The 14,961-nt window shown below is 46.0% G+C and overlaps 1 protein-coding gene across 1 annotated transcript in view; it reads left to right on the top strand.

Annotated features, from left to right (window-relative positions):
• Nucleotides 1-14,961, top strand: part of LOC115412831 (titin-like) — a 237,885-nt gene that overhangs the window by 197,679 nt on the left and 25,245 nt on the right. Inside the window, 17 exon segments of the mRNA XM_030125488.1 lie at nt 3-3,365; nt 3,368-3,538; nt 3,541-3,576; nt 3,579-3,613; nt 3,615-3,906; nt 3,909-5,789; nt 5,792-8,086; nt 8,478-8,774; nt 9,206-9,793; nt 9,949-10,251; nt 10,345-10,641; nt 10,753-11,040; nt 11,490-11,789; nt 11,890-12,041; nt 12,358-12,508; nt 12,595-12,894; nt 13,025-14,791. Of these exon segments, the coding sequence (XP_029981348.1) occupies nt 3-3,365; nt 3,368-3,538; nt 3,541-3,576; nt 3,579-3,613; nt 3,615-3,906; nt 3,909-5,789; nt 5,792-8,086; nt 8,478-8,774; nt 9,206-9,793; nt 9,949-10,251; nt 10,345-10,641; nt 10,753-11,040; nt 11,490-11,789; nt 11,890-12,041; nt 12,358-12,508; nt 12,595-12,894; nt 13,025-14,791 (12,516 nt within the window).

Raw genomic sequence — 14,961 nt, forward strand, 5'->3', positions numbered from 1 at the left:
AAATACTGATTTCAAGGCTTTGCTCATTGTGAAGGATGCCATCAGAGTGGATGGTGGACAATACACATTGGTTCTCACTAATGTTGCTGGAAGCAAAACTGTCCCATTCAGTGTGAAGGTTTTGGACAGACCAGGTCCATCTGAAGGACCTCTTACAGTCAGCAACGTCACAGAGGAGAAGTGCTCATTGTCATGGCTGCCACCAAGGCATGATGGAGGTGCTAGCATCTCCCACTACATCATCCAAAAGAGGGAAACCAGCCGCCTGGCATGGACTGTGGTCTCTGGTGATTGTGGAGCTACCATGTTTAAGGTTACCAAATTGTTGAAGGGTAATGAATACATCTTCAGAGTCATGGCTGTCAACAAGTATGGTGTCGGTGAGCCTCTTGAATCAGCACCAGTTATCATGAGGAATCCATTTGTTCCTCCCGGTGCACCCCAAGAACTTGAGATCACCAACATTACAAGGGACTCAATGACTGTCTGCTGGAACCGCCCTGAAACAACTGGAGGCAGTGATATTGCTGGTTACATTGTTGAAAAGCGAGACAGAGCGGGAGTGAGATGGACCAAGTGCAACAAACGCAGAGTGACAGACTTGCGTTTCAGGGTAACAGGATTAACTGAAGACCATGAGTATGAATTCAGAGTATCTGCTGAGAATGCAGCTGGAGTTGGTCAGCCAAGCCCAGCTACTCCCTACCTCAAAGCATGTGACCCAACCTTTGAACCAGGCTGCCCCACCAATGCCCATGTGGTTGACACTGGTAAAGATTCTGTTACTGTAGGCTGGCATAGACCTATCTATGATGGTGGTTGTGAGATTCAAGGCTATGCTGTGGAGATTACCAAGGCTGATGAGGAGGAGTGGAGCATATGCACTCCACCATCTGGAGTAAATGCTACCAAGTTCACTATCACCAAGTTGATTGAGCACCAGGAATACAAAGTCCGCATCTGTGCCATTAACAAGCTAGGTGTTGGTGAGCCAACTGAAATCCAAGGAACTGTCATCCCTCAAGAGAAGATTGATCCTCCAGAGATGATCTTGGACTCAGAGCTCAGGAAGGGAATAGTGGTCCGTGCAGGAGGCTCAATGAGAATTTGCATTCCATTTAAGGGTCGCCCAGCTCCTGAGATCAACTGGGCCAAGGAGGATGGAGAATTACCAAGTAAAGTACAAATAGAGACTGGTGAAGACTACACCCAACTTTCTATTGACATCTGTGATAAGTACGATGCCGGAAAATATATCCTTAAATTAGAAAATAGTGCTGGTGTCAAATCAGCCTTTGTCTCTGTCAAAGTTCTGGATACTCCAGGTCCTCCTATTAATCTGATAGTGAAGGATATTAAGAGACAAAGTGTTACTCTGACATGGGAACCCCCTGTTATTGATGGAGGTGCAAGAATTAAGAACTACCTTGTGGAAAAGCGTGAATCCACCAGAAAGGTTTACTCTAACGTGGACAACAAGTGCACGAAGACAAGCTATCGTATCACTGGCCTCACTGAAGGAATGATCTACTACTTCAGAATTTTGGCTGAAAACGAGTTTGGTGTGGGACAGGCAGTTGAGACAGAAAACTCAGTTAAGACCTCTGAGCCTCCTCTGTCTGTTGGTAAGGTGGTTTTGACTGAAGTGACAAAGACCACTGTCTCACTTTCCTGGGAGAAGCCAGATCATGATGGAGGCAGCAGGATCATGGGCTACTATATTGAGATGCAGCCTGTAGGCGCAGAAGAATGGGTGGTGGCTGCCACAAGCAAAACATGTGATGGCACTGTCACTGGCCTCAGTGCTGGACATGAGTACCTGTTTAGAGTTTCAGCATTCAATGAGAAGGGCAAAAGTGATCCTAGGCCTCTGGCTGCACCAGTCACTGCTAAAGATGTAACTATTGAACCCAGATTCAAAATGACGTTCAACACTTACAGCTTGCAGAATGGTGAGGATCTGAAAATTGAGATTCCAGTGATTGGACGCCCCGTTCCAAAGGTTGAATGGAAAAAGGATGGGCAGGCCCTTAAGGAAACAACCAGATTAAATGTATCAAGCACAGCATCTTCTACTAAGCTCTGCATCAAGGATGCAAATAAGGATGATGCTGGTAAATACACTGTCACAGCCACCAGCAGTGTTGGAACAGCTACAGAGGAGATCACTGTGGTTATTCTCGATAAGCCTGGTCCACCCACCGGCCCTGTGAAGATTGAAGAGGTGAGCTCTGATTATGTCTGTCTTGCCTGGGAGCCACCGGAGTATACAGGAGGCTGCCAGATCAATAACTACATTGTAGAAAAGAGAGACACAACTACAACAGCATGGCAGATTGTGTCCGCTACTATTGCCAGGTCAACCATCAAAGTCACCAAGCTGAGGACTGGAGTTGAATATCAGTTCAGAGTGTCTGCTGAGAACAGATATGGAAAGAGTTCTGCTATTGTCTCTCCCTCTGTTATTGCTCAGTATCCATTCAGCGAACCTGCTGCTCCAGGAACACCAGTTATTTCTGCTGCAACTAAGGACAATATGGTGGTTGAGTGGAAACCTCCTACTAACAATGGAGGTAGTCCCATAATAGGCTATCACCTAGAGAGAAAGGAGAAGAACAGCTTGTTGTGGACTAAACTTAACAAACTTCTAATCCCAGAGCCACGTTTCAAAACCACAGAACTGGAGGAAGGCATTGAGTATGAATTCAGAGTTTATGCTGAGAACATTGCTGGACTCAGCCCACCTAGTAAGGTCTCTGAGAGTACTGTAGCCAGAGATCCATGTGATCCTCCAGGCACCCCTGAGGCCATTGAAATCACTAGAAACCATGTGACACTTAAGTGGACCAGGCCCCAGTATGACGGAGGCAGTGCAATCACCGGTTATGTGATTGAGAGAAGGAAGCACCCAGATACCCGTTGGATGAAAGCTAGCTTCACCAACATCATCGACACCCAGTTCACTCTTGCTGGACTGACTGAGGATTGCATTTATGAGTTCAGAATAATTGCAAGGAATGCAGCTGGCATCACTAGCCACCCTTCTCCGAGCACAGGAGAAATTACAGCCAAGGATGAAATTGAAGCTCCAGAAGCCACCATGGATCCTAAATTCAAGGATCTGACAGTTGTAAGTGCCGGTGAGACATTTGAAATTGATGCAGACTACAGTGGTAAGCCACTCCCTGAGGTCATTTGGCTGAAGGATGGAAAGGAGATTGACAAAAGCACACCAAGAATGGAGGTGAAGACCACACTTACACGTACCATCCTGACAGTAAAGGACTGCATCAGAGTGGATGGTGGCCACTTTACCCTCAAACTTGTCAATGTTGGAGGTGTCAAAATGATCCCTGTTAACGTTAAAGTTTGGATAGACCTGGTCCTCCAGATGGCCCACTGGAGGTTAAAGGTGTCACAGCTGAGAAGTGTTATCTGCATTGGAGCCATCCTTCACATGATGGTGGAGCTGGCATCTCTCACTATATCATTGAGAAGAGAGAAACCAGCCGTTTGTCATGGACCATGGTTGAACCCAAATCCAGGCCATCAGCTACAAAATCACAAAACTGCTGCCTGCAATGAGTACATTTTCAGAGTCACTGCAGTGAATAAAATATGGTGTTGGTGAGCCTCTTGAATCTGAGCCTGTCATTGCTCGCAATCCATTCACTACTCCCAGTGCTCCCTCTACACCTGAGGCCGGTGCTATCACCAAGGACTCCATCGTGCTTACTTGGGAGAGGCCAGAGAATAATGGAGGAGCTGAGATTGAAGGATATGTCCTTGAAAAACGTGATAAAGATGGTGTCAGATGGACAAAGTGTAACAAGAAGAGACTGACTGATCTGAGATTCAGATGACTGGCCTCACAGAAGGGTCATTCATATGAATTCAGGGTGTCTGCGGAAATGCAGCCGGTGTTGGAAAGCCTAGTGGACCAACTGAGTACATCAAGGCCTGCGATGCCACTTACCCACCAGGACCACCAAGCAACCCCAAAGTCACAGACCATTCAAGCACCACAGTGTCCCTGTCCTGGACAAGACCTATCTATGATGGTGGCGCACCAGTCACTGGATATGTTGTTGAGAGGAAGGAAGCTGCAGACGATGAATGGCTCACTTGTACACCATACACAGGTGTTCAGACCACTCACTACACTGTCAAGAAACTGAAAGAGAATGCAGAATACAACTTCCGTATCTGTGCCATGAATATTGAAGGAGTGGGGGAACATGTGGACCTGCCAGGTACTGTAATTGCTGCTGAAAAACTTGAGGCTCCTGAAATTGAACTGGACGCTGATCTGAGAAAAATGGTCAATGTTCGTGCCACTGCCACTCTGCGTCTGTTTGTGACCATCAAAGGAAAGCCTGAGCCTGAGGTCAGATGGTCAAAGGCTGATGGTACTCTAAATGAGCGTGCCCAGATTGAAGTTACAAGCTCTTACACAATGCTTGTGATTGAGAATGTTGACAGGTTTGACACTGGAAAATATGTGTTGACTCTTGAGAACCTGAGTGGCTCTAAATCAGCCTTCATCAATGTCAGGGTTCTGGACTCCCCCAGCGCTCCAACCAACCTGGAGGTTAAGGATGTCAAGAGGAACTCTGTATCTTTGTCCTGGGAACCTCCTCTCATTGATGGTGGTGCTAAGATTTCACACTACATTGTAGAGAAGAGAGAGCAGAAGAGAATGGCTTTCACTAGTGTTTCCACCAACTGTGTGAGGAACTCATTTATCATCTCTGACCTACAGGAGGGCGGTCGCTATTACTTCCGTGTGCTTGCTGTGAATGAGCTGGGAGTTGGTCTGCCTGCCTCCACAGATCAAGTCAAGGTGTCTGAGGCTCCTCTACCTCCTGGTAAAGTTGTCCTGGTTGATGTGACTCGTCATACTGTCACCCTGTCATGGGAGAAACCCGATCATGATGGAGGCAGCAAGATCACAAGTTATATTGTGGAGATGCAGCCTAAAGGTGATGACAAATGGACTGTCTGCAGTGAAGCCAAAGCACTGGAAACTACCATTGAGGGACTCACAAGTGGGGAGGAATACTCCTTTAGGGTGACTGCTGTGAATGACAAAGGAAAGAGTGATGCCAAACCTCTGGCAGCCCCTGTTGTGGTAAAGGATATAACGCTCACGCCCACCATTAACCTGCTGTTTTCCACATACAGTGTTAAGGCAGGAGATGATCTGAAGATTGATGTTCCATTTAAAGGCAGACCTCAGCCTGAGGTTTCCTGGAAGAAGGACGGTCATTCACTTAAACAGACGACAAGGGTCAATGTTCTGAGTTCCAAGACCTCATCCAAGATTCTCATCAAGGATGCAACCAAGGAGGATGTAGGAAAGTATGAGATCACCCTGACAAACTCAGTTGGTACCAACTCAGCTGTGATTTCAGTTGTAGTCCTGGACAAGCCTGGTCCACCAAGCAACATTGTGGTTGATGAAGTGAGTGCCGACTTTGTGTGTCTGTCTTGGGATCCTCCAGCCTATGATGGTGGATGCCAGATTAATAACTATGTGGTGGAGAAGAGAGATACTACAACAACTACATGGCAGATTGTCTCAGCCACAGTTGCCAGGACATCCATTAAGGTGTCTCGTCTCACTCAGGGAACAGAGTACCAGTTCCGTATCGCGGCTGAAAATCGTTATGGCAAGAGTACCGCCATTGACTCTTCGCCTGTTGTTGCTCAGTATCCATTCGAACTTCCTGGCCCACCTACCAACCTCCATGTTGCACAGGCCACCAAGACTGGCATGCTTGTGGTCTGGGTAGACCTGCCAGCGACGGTGGTAGCCCTGTCACTGGATATCACATTGAATGCAAGGACCAAAGTAGCATCCTGTGGACCAAAGTTAACAGAGGTCTTGTTGCTGAGAATCAGTTTAAGATGACTGGCATAGAAGAGGGTCTACTCTATCAGTTCAGAGTCTATGCTGAGAACATGGCTGGCATTGGTCCATGCTCTAAGCCAAGTGAGCCTGTGGCAGCTAGGGATCCATGCCCATCTCCATGTAACCTCAAAGTCACCAATATCACAAGGACCTCAGTTTCCCTCTTCTGGGACGGACCTGAGTATGCAGGCAGTGCCAAGATTACTGGCTATATTGTTGAACGTAGAGAACTTCCAAATGGACGCTGGCTGAAATGTAACTTTACCAACCTCCAAGACACCTACTTTGATGTCACAGGTCTCACAGAAGATGTCCAGTATGACTTCCATGTCATTGCCAAGAATTCAGCTGAACAGTTCAGTGCTCCTTCTGAAAACACCGGACCTGTTACCGTCAAGGATGATGTTGACCCACCTACAATAATCATGGATGATAAACTCAGGCAACTGGTTGTTATTAAAGCAGGAGATATCATCAAAATTGATGCTGAAATTACTGGCCGTCCACTCCCTGTTGTCTCCTGGTCCAAGGATGGAAAGGAAATTGAGGCTAAAGCCAGATGTGAAATCACCTCCACCAATTTCGCAACCACATTAATTGTCAGAGATGCCATCAGGAGAGACTCAGGCCAGTATGTTCTAACACTGCACAATGTGGCCGGCACCAGATCTGTGGCTGTTAACTGCAAGGTACTGGACAGGCCTGGGCCTGCTTCAGGACCTTTGGCGGTGTCAGGCCTCACAGCAGAGAAATGTACCCTCACCTGGGGACCACCACAAGAGAATGGTGGAGCCGAAATCATGCATTACATTGTGGAAAAACAAGAGACAAGCCGTCTTGCATGGACTCTAGTCTATGGTGATATGAAGGCTACCACATGTAAAGTAACCAAGCTGCTCAAAGGAAATGAGTACATCTTCAGAGTTAGAGGAGTTAACAAATATGGAGATGGAGAAGCTTTGGAGAGTGAGCCCACAAAGGCCATGGATCCATTTACTGTCCCTGCTGCTCCTACCAATGTCCAGGTTACTTCTGTTACCAGTGAAGCTATGACAATCTGCTGGGAAAGACCTGTTTCTGACGGTGGTAGCAGTATCTCTGGCTATGTCATTGAAAAGCGAGAAAAGACCGGACTGCGCTGGTGCCGTGTCAACAAGAAGCCAGTTTATGATCTTAGAGTCAAAGCCTCACATCTCCGTGACGGCTGTGAGTATGAGTACAGAGTGTTTGCAGAGAATTCTGCTGGACTCAGTGCTCCCAGCACCCCATGCCCACTCACCAAAGCTGAAGACCCGCAGTTCTTGCCATCTCCTCCAGCTAAACCTAAAATCATTGACTCTACAAAGACCACAGTTACTCTGTCCTGGAATAAACCACTGTTTGATGGAGGATCACCTGTGACAGGTTACAGAGTGGAATACAGGAAGAGTCTGGATGATGAATGGATGGTTGGAGTACAGAACACCAAGAACACAGAGTTCACAGTGGTGGGACTGACCCCTGGAGTTGAGTATGTGTTTGTTGTCAAGTCTATTAACAAAATTGGAGCCAGCGAGCCCAGTGCTGAGACTGACAAACAGGTGGCCAAAGACAGACAGGAGGAGCCAGTGTTTGACATTAGCAACGAGATGAGGAAGACTCTTATTGTGAAGGATGGCAGCTCTTTCACCTTGACAGTGCCGTTCAGAGGCAAACCCATTCCCAATGTGTCCTGGACAAAGCCTGATGTGGACCTGAGAGTTCGTGCTGTCATTGATACCACAGACACCTTCTCTTCGATCACCTTAGAGAAAGCCACCCGCAATGACTCAGGAAAATACACCATCACTCTGTCCAGTGTAGCTGGAACTGCCTCCCTGACCCTCAGTGTCAGAGTCCTGGACTCCCCTGGACCTCCTGCCCGGGTAGAAATCAAGGAAGTGACCAAGTCGTCTGCTACTGTGTCCTGGGACACTCCTGAAAATGAAGGAGGTGGACCGGTCAAAAACTATCTTGTTGATATTAGAGAGGCCAGTAAGAAAGGCTGGACCAGGCTGACGGACACCTGCCATAGGCTCACGTACAAGGTGTCAGACCTGAAGGAGGGAGAAGTCTACTATTTCAGAGTGACGGGCGAGAACGAGTACGGTGTTGGTGTTCCTGCTGAGACCAAGGATGGAACCAAGATCTCAGGTACTGACCATTATTTTGACTTAACTCCAATAGATCTGAGTGGTTCTGAGTATTTCTAGTTACATTTGGAATCTTTTTTGTTTTTTTTGACTAAAGCACACTTACTCATACTGTTTTGACAAAACCAAAATTAAACACATGCTCTTTAACAGTAGAAGTGGTTCAGATCTTCTGCAGTGAAAAAGAAAGTATTGTTTTATTCAGACCATTCCCCTGTTTTATTTTATTAAGTATATAATTAGAAATTTCAGACTTTGATAATTTTTTTAGGTGATTTGCAATACAGTTGAACAAATGTTGGAGCATATTTTGACCAAAGTTAATGTATAATAAACCTTATAAAAAATGAGACTGGATCATATCTATGAATCAATATTTCCTGTTGTTTCAGAAAAACCAAGCCCACCTCCCAAACTGGGTGTGACTGATGTGAACAAAGAGAGCGTGTCTCTGGCCTGGGCCAGACCAGAACAGGACGGAGGCAGCAGGATCACTGGGTACCTGGTGGAAGCCATGGAGAAAGGACAGGAGAAGTGGGTCAAGTGTGGAGTGACCAAGTTCATCCACTTTACGGTGTCAGGTCTGAGGGAGAACGCTGAGTACTTCTTCAGAATCCGGGCTGAGAACCATGCTGGATTCAGTGACGCCAAGGAAATGTTGACTCCTGTGGCTGTAAAAGACCAGCTCGGTGAGTTACAAACAGGATGTATGTTTTTAACATTACCCTCATTTTAACCAGAGCCATCAGAGTCTTTTAGTTTGGCCTTTGGTTTCATTTCAGTTTTAGATATATTTGTTGGAGTTTATTTATTTTTTGTTTGTTTTTAATGTGATCCTGTTTTGGATCTGATCAGGTCATATTTAGGTTTTAATCTTTTTTTATCATCATTAGTTCAGTGATCAGTTTATTGGATAATAAATTTAAATATTGATTAATTATTTTCATATTCAGACAACAAACCACAACAAGTATAAATCATAAAATCAAGACAAACCTGATTTTACCTGGACTTGAAGTTTGTGCTGAAATGTTTACTGTAGCTTTTATTTAGTGTCATTTTTTCACTGCTAGTTTTAGTTTTAACTTTAACCTTGGTTTGACTTTTCCTTCTTATCCAGAATCTCCCGAGGTCAACATGAAGGACTTCCCCCACAACACGGTCTATGTCAGGGCCGGATCCACACTGAAGTGTGAAATCCCTCTGACTGGCCGACCTCTGCCCAAAGTCTCTCTGACCAAGGACAACACACTGGTCAAGAACACAATGAGGTTCAACTCTGAGGTGACTCCCGACAGCATTAAGATCGTTCTACGTGAGAGCATAACCGGAGACTCCGGACGCTATGATATCACCGCCTCCAACTCCTGTGGTACCACCAAGTCCTTTGTGAATATTGTGGTCCTGGATCGGCCCAGCGCCCCTGTCGGTCCTGTGGAGCTGTTTGACATCACTGAGGACAGTGTTAGTCTGAAGTGGCTCCCACCGGCGTATGATGGTGGAAGTCCCATCACCAACTACATCATCCAGAAGAGAGAAACCACCACTGCCAACTGGATGGATGTGTCGTCTGCTGTGGCCCGCTGCACCATGAAGATCATGAAGCTCACCACTGGACTGGAGTACCAGTTCAGGATCAGAGCTGAGAACAGATATGGAATCAGTGAGCACATCGACTCTCCAACAGTTGCTGTCAGCCTTCCTTACAGTAAGTCATCTTTGTTTTACCTCCACATTTTACCTCTCAGTTCAACTGAAGACATTTTTATTTTCATTATTATTTCACATTGTATCTGTGTTATCATGAAAGATGGAGTATTATTTCATAGAATCACCTTTTTACATCGATGTGTCTTCTTCCAGCTATCCCTGATGCTCCATCGACTCCAGAGATCACCTCTGTAACAAGGGAGTCCATCGCTGTGGCCTGGAAGGAGCCCAAGTCTGACGGAGGCAGCCACGTGTTTGGATACCATCTCCAGATGAAGGACAAGAATAGCATTCTGTGGCAGAGAGTCAACAAAATGGTGATCCGTGCTACACACTGTAAGGTTACCAACATCAATGCCGGACTCATCTATGAGTTCAAGGTTGCAGCAGAAAATGCAGCTGGAATCAGTGCCTTCAGCAAGATTTCTGATGCTGTGCTGGCCATTGATGCCTGTGGTGAGTAGATGATCAAAAAAGACTAAACACAACTCTTTACAGCAGCTTCAGGGGTAGTTTTCTGATGACTTTTTTCATTATCTGTATCTGCAGAACCTCCTGTGAACCTGCGCATCAGCGACATCACTAAACACTCCATCAGTCTGGCTTGGGAGAAGCCGAACTATGATGGTGGATCCCCACTCACTGGATACATTGTTGAGAAGAGAGAAGGAGTCAGCGGCAGGTGGACCAAAGCTAACCTCACCAACATCTTCGACACCCATTACACTGTGACTGGTCTGACCCAAGATGAGTCATACGAGTTCAGAGTCATGGCCAGGAATGCTGTTGGATCCATCAGTAACCCATCTATGAGCGCTGGGCCGGCCACATGTGTGGACACCTATGGTAAGACGCAGCAGATTTGTTTATGGGTTTTTCTGCAGCTGTAAAACCACCAAAAGTCACATGTTTTGTCAGAATGGGCTCTAACTCGTCCAGTGTTTGTTTTTCTTCCAGGCGCTCCAGAGATCGAAGTTCCTCAAGAGTACCTCCAGGAGGTGAAGTACAAGGCTGAGTCCAATGTGGAACTGAAGTTTAATATCACAGCAAAGCCTGCCCCAACTATTGAATGGTTTAAGGATGGCAGGGAACTCAAACCCTCTGCTCAGGTCACCTTCAAGCACACATTCGAGTCAACAAGTCTGTTCCTGAGAGAAACAACCCGACTGAACTCTGGAACCTATGAGGTGAAGGTGAAGAACTCTCTGGGATCCGCCTGCGGCATCGTCAGACTCCTCATCCAAGGTAGAAAGAACTCTCTAACTCCACCTAATCTGTATGTATGTGGACTAATTATGTTGTTTAATTATCTTTAAATGTCAATCAATCAATCAAATTTTATTTACATAGGGCCACATAACAAAAGTTACCTCATGACACTTAACATTTAGAGCTGGTTTAAACTATTCAGACACCAACTGAATCCTTCGGGGAGCAATGTATTTTTTTTTTTTTTTTAAATAATGTAGACTGATCTTTGACAAACTGTAAAATTGTTTGTGTGTTCTAACATTGCAAGAGAAAAAAATTATGAATTGTTAATTGTTAACAAATGGAAAGTCATGTTATTGACTTGATAACTGATTAAAGAGGGTGTGGCTTATTACAACAAATCTAAATTTTAGATATTTCTCTTTTTATATCCCAAGGACTTTTATTTTGGTCTAAGGTGGATCTACTCACTTCCTTTCCAGATAAACCAGGACCTCCTGCTGGGGAGATCCAGTTCAAGAAGGTGACAGCAGACAACATCACTATCATGTGGTCTCCACCTGCTGACGAGGGCGGTGCCATGGTCACCCACTACATTGTAGAGAAGAGGGAGAGCAGCAGAGTCATGTGGTCCATAGTCTCTGAGAAGCTAATGGACTGCATTGTCAACGTTCCTAGACTCATCCAGGGCAACGAGTACATCTTCAGAGTCCGCGGAGTCAACAAGTATGGCATAGGAGACCCACTGGAGTCAGAGCCTGTTGTTGCAAAGAATGCTTTTGGTGAGAAAACACAGCAACACTCACCATCTGAAACATGACAGACGTTAGAAGGTGAGAAGACATGAACTAACGATGAGCTAATGATTTTTGTTTCCTACAGTTCCTCCTAGCGAGCCATCCAAACCTAAAGTGACCATGATCACCAAGTCCACCATGACTGTGATCTGGGAGAGACCAGCGTTGGACGGAGGCAGCGACATTGACGGGTACTACCTAGAGAAGAGAGAGAAGAAGAGTCTGCAGTGGTTCAAGGTTTGTTTCATCTCTTTCTTTCATTAATTTCTTTAAATAAAGGTTTACTAAATGTTTTCTGCTTACTTTTTATTTACCCTTGTACTTTTCTCTTCCTTTTTATTTACTTTTCATCACAAAATCTTTTGAAGAATAAAATCTAAACATTAGCTCCACTCAGTATTGACAGATTTTGTATGAAATGGATGGACAATGCATAAAAAGACACATTATCATGTCAGACAACCTTATTATCTTCTGTATTTCTATTAACAAAAGGCTGCTTTTTCAATCTTTATTTCAGTGGATTTGTTGCTCATGTCTTTTTTGTGTCCAGGTGGTGAAAGGAACCATCAGAGACACCAGACAGAAAGTGACAAACCTGGTGGAGAACAATGAGTACCAATACAGAGTCTGTGCTGTGAACAAAGCCGGAGCTGGAAACTACTCAGAGGCCTCTGATTTATACAAAGCCTTTGACCCCATCGGTACGCCTCACACCAGCCTCAAAGAGCACATTGTTCCTCTTTTACAGATTGTACAGATGATATTCATGTCGTTTTGCCTCCTCCAGATCTGCCTGGCGAACCATCCAAACTGCGTGTGGTCGACTCCACAAAGACTTCCATCACCTTGGGCTGGGAGAGGCCAGTCTATGATGGTGGCAGTAAAATCACACACTATATTCTGGACCAGATGAACACTGAGGAGAAAGAATGGGTGACAATCAACCCTGAGGTCAAGGGCTGTGAGTATGTGGTGTCCCACCTGAAACCTGGAGTCTACTATTTCTTCAGAGTTTACGCTGTCAACTGCAAGGGCAAAGGAGAAGACATCAAGATGTACCAACCAGTGCAAGCCAAAGACATCCTGGGTTTGTACATTTCATTTATTTCAAGCCACAAAAACAAATGTTTTAATACAAACCCACATGAACCACAGTGACTAAACTAGTAATCATGTCATTTCTATTTTCTCTGTTTTGTTGGTGTTTTCTCTAACAGAGGAGGCTGATTTGGACCTGGACGTTCCCATGACCACACAGTACACAGCAAAAGCTGGCCGTGATGTGGAGGTGTTCATCCCCCTGAAGGGCCGCCCCGCCCCCAACATCACCTGGCGCCGTGGTGACCGCAATATGGCTGGTGACAATCGTTTCACTATCAAGAGCTCTGACCGTGCCACTACCCTGCTGATCCCCAAAGTCACTCGTGATGACTGTGGAAAATATATGCTGGAGATTGAGAATGGAGTCGGAGAACCCAAGATCATCACAGTTTCCCTGAAGGTTCTGGACAGTCCATCAACCTGTCAGAAACTGCTGATCAAGAATGTGACCAGAGGGAAACTGACGCTCAGCTGGGAGGCTCCGCTCATCGATGGCGGTTCTCCTGTCACCAACTACGTCGTTGAGAAGAAGGCATCCACCATGAAGGCCTACCAGGTGATCACTGCTGAATGCGCTAACACTACCTACAAAGTGTCAGGTTTGGAAGAAGACGTGGCTTACTTCTTCCGTGTATCTGCTGAGAACGAGTACGGTGTTGGTGACACTTGTGAGACCACCGAGCCAGTCAGAGCCACTGAAACTCCAGGAGGAGTTAAAAACCTAGTGATGGTGGACTCCACCAAAACCTCCGTCACTCTGCAGTGGACCAGACCAGACCACGACGGTGGCAGCCACATCACTGATTATGTCCTTGAGAAGAGAACCAAAGAAGACCCAACCTGGACTCTGGGCGCAACCTGCAAGCGCTGCAGCTGTGAAGTGACCGGACTCAAAGAGAACACTGTCATGGACTTCAGAGTGTTTGCTAAGAATGAGAAGGGAACCAGCGACTTCTCCCAGATTGGTCCAATCACAGTGATGGACTTCATCATTCCACCTGAGGCCAGTCTGATCGACTATCCCAATGGAGAGCTGGCAGTTCGTGTTGGACAGAACATCCATATCGAGTTGCCTTTCAAGGGAAAACCACGCCCAGCAATCAGCTGGCTGAAAGACAACCAGCCTTTGAAGGAAAGTGAGAAGGTCCGCTTCAGAACCACTGACAACAAGACATCTGTCACTGTCAGAAGTGCTAAGAAGGAGCACGCTGGTCAGTATACTCTGGTTCTGGATAACAGAACCATCAAGAACTACTTTGACATTAATGTGGTGATTCTTGGACCTCCATCTGTGCCTGTTGGTCCAGTCCACTTTGATGAAATCAAAGCCCAGAGTATCATCATCTCCTGGAATGAGCCAAAGGATGATGGAGGCAGCGAGATCACTTGCTACAGTGTGGAGAAACGTGAGACTTCTCAGGCTAACTGGAAGATGGTCTGCTCCAGTGTGGTCAGGACCACCTTCAAGATCCCCAACTTGGTTAAGGGAACCGAGTACCAGTTCAGAGTCCGAGCAGAGAACAAGTTTGGAGTCAGTGAAGCACTTAACTCTCCAGACATCATTGCTCAGCATCAGTACAAACCCCCTGGTCCTCCTGGAAAACCAGTGGCATACAACGTCACCAGCGATGGCATGAGCATCAGGTGGGAGGCACCAGGCTTTGATGGTGGTTCCCCCATCCTGGGCTACCATGTGGAGAAGAAGGACCGGAATAGTCTATTGTGGCAGAAGGTGAACTCCACAATCATTTCCAACAGAGAGTACAGGGTCATTGGCCTCTTGGAGGGTCTGGAGTACTCCTTCAGAGTCTACGCAGAGAACAATGCTGGACTCAGTCTTGTCAGCGAACAGAGCAAACATGCTAGGGCCGTTTCCCCAGTCGGTGAGTCAACACTTTAAATACTGTCTGATCTGAGAACTGCAGCAAATGAAACCCATTTATGAAAGAAAAAACACATTCATAACAGCAAAAAATAATTCTGTGAGGTTATAAATGAAAATCGGATAAGATATACAATCTTCTAGACAAATGCTATCTTTTTTCCTATTGGT

This window comes from Sphaeramia orbicularis, chromosome 21, assembly GCF_902148855.1.
Source record: "Sphaeramia orbicularis chromosome 21, fSphaOr1.1, whole genome shotgun sequence".
Classification (NCBI taxonomy): Eukaryota; Metazoa; Chordata; class Actinopteri; order Kurtiformes; family Apogonidae; genus Sphaeramia; species Sphaeramia orbicularis.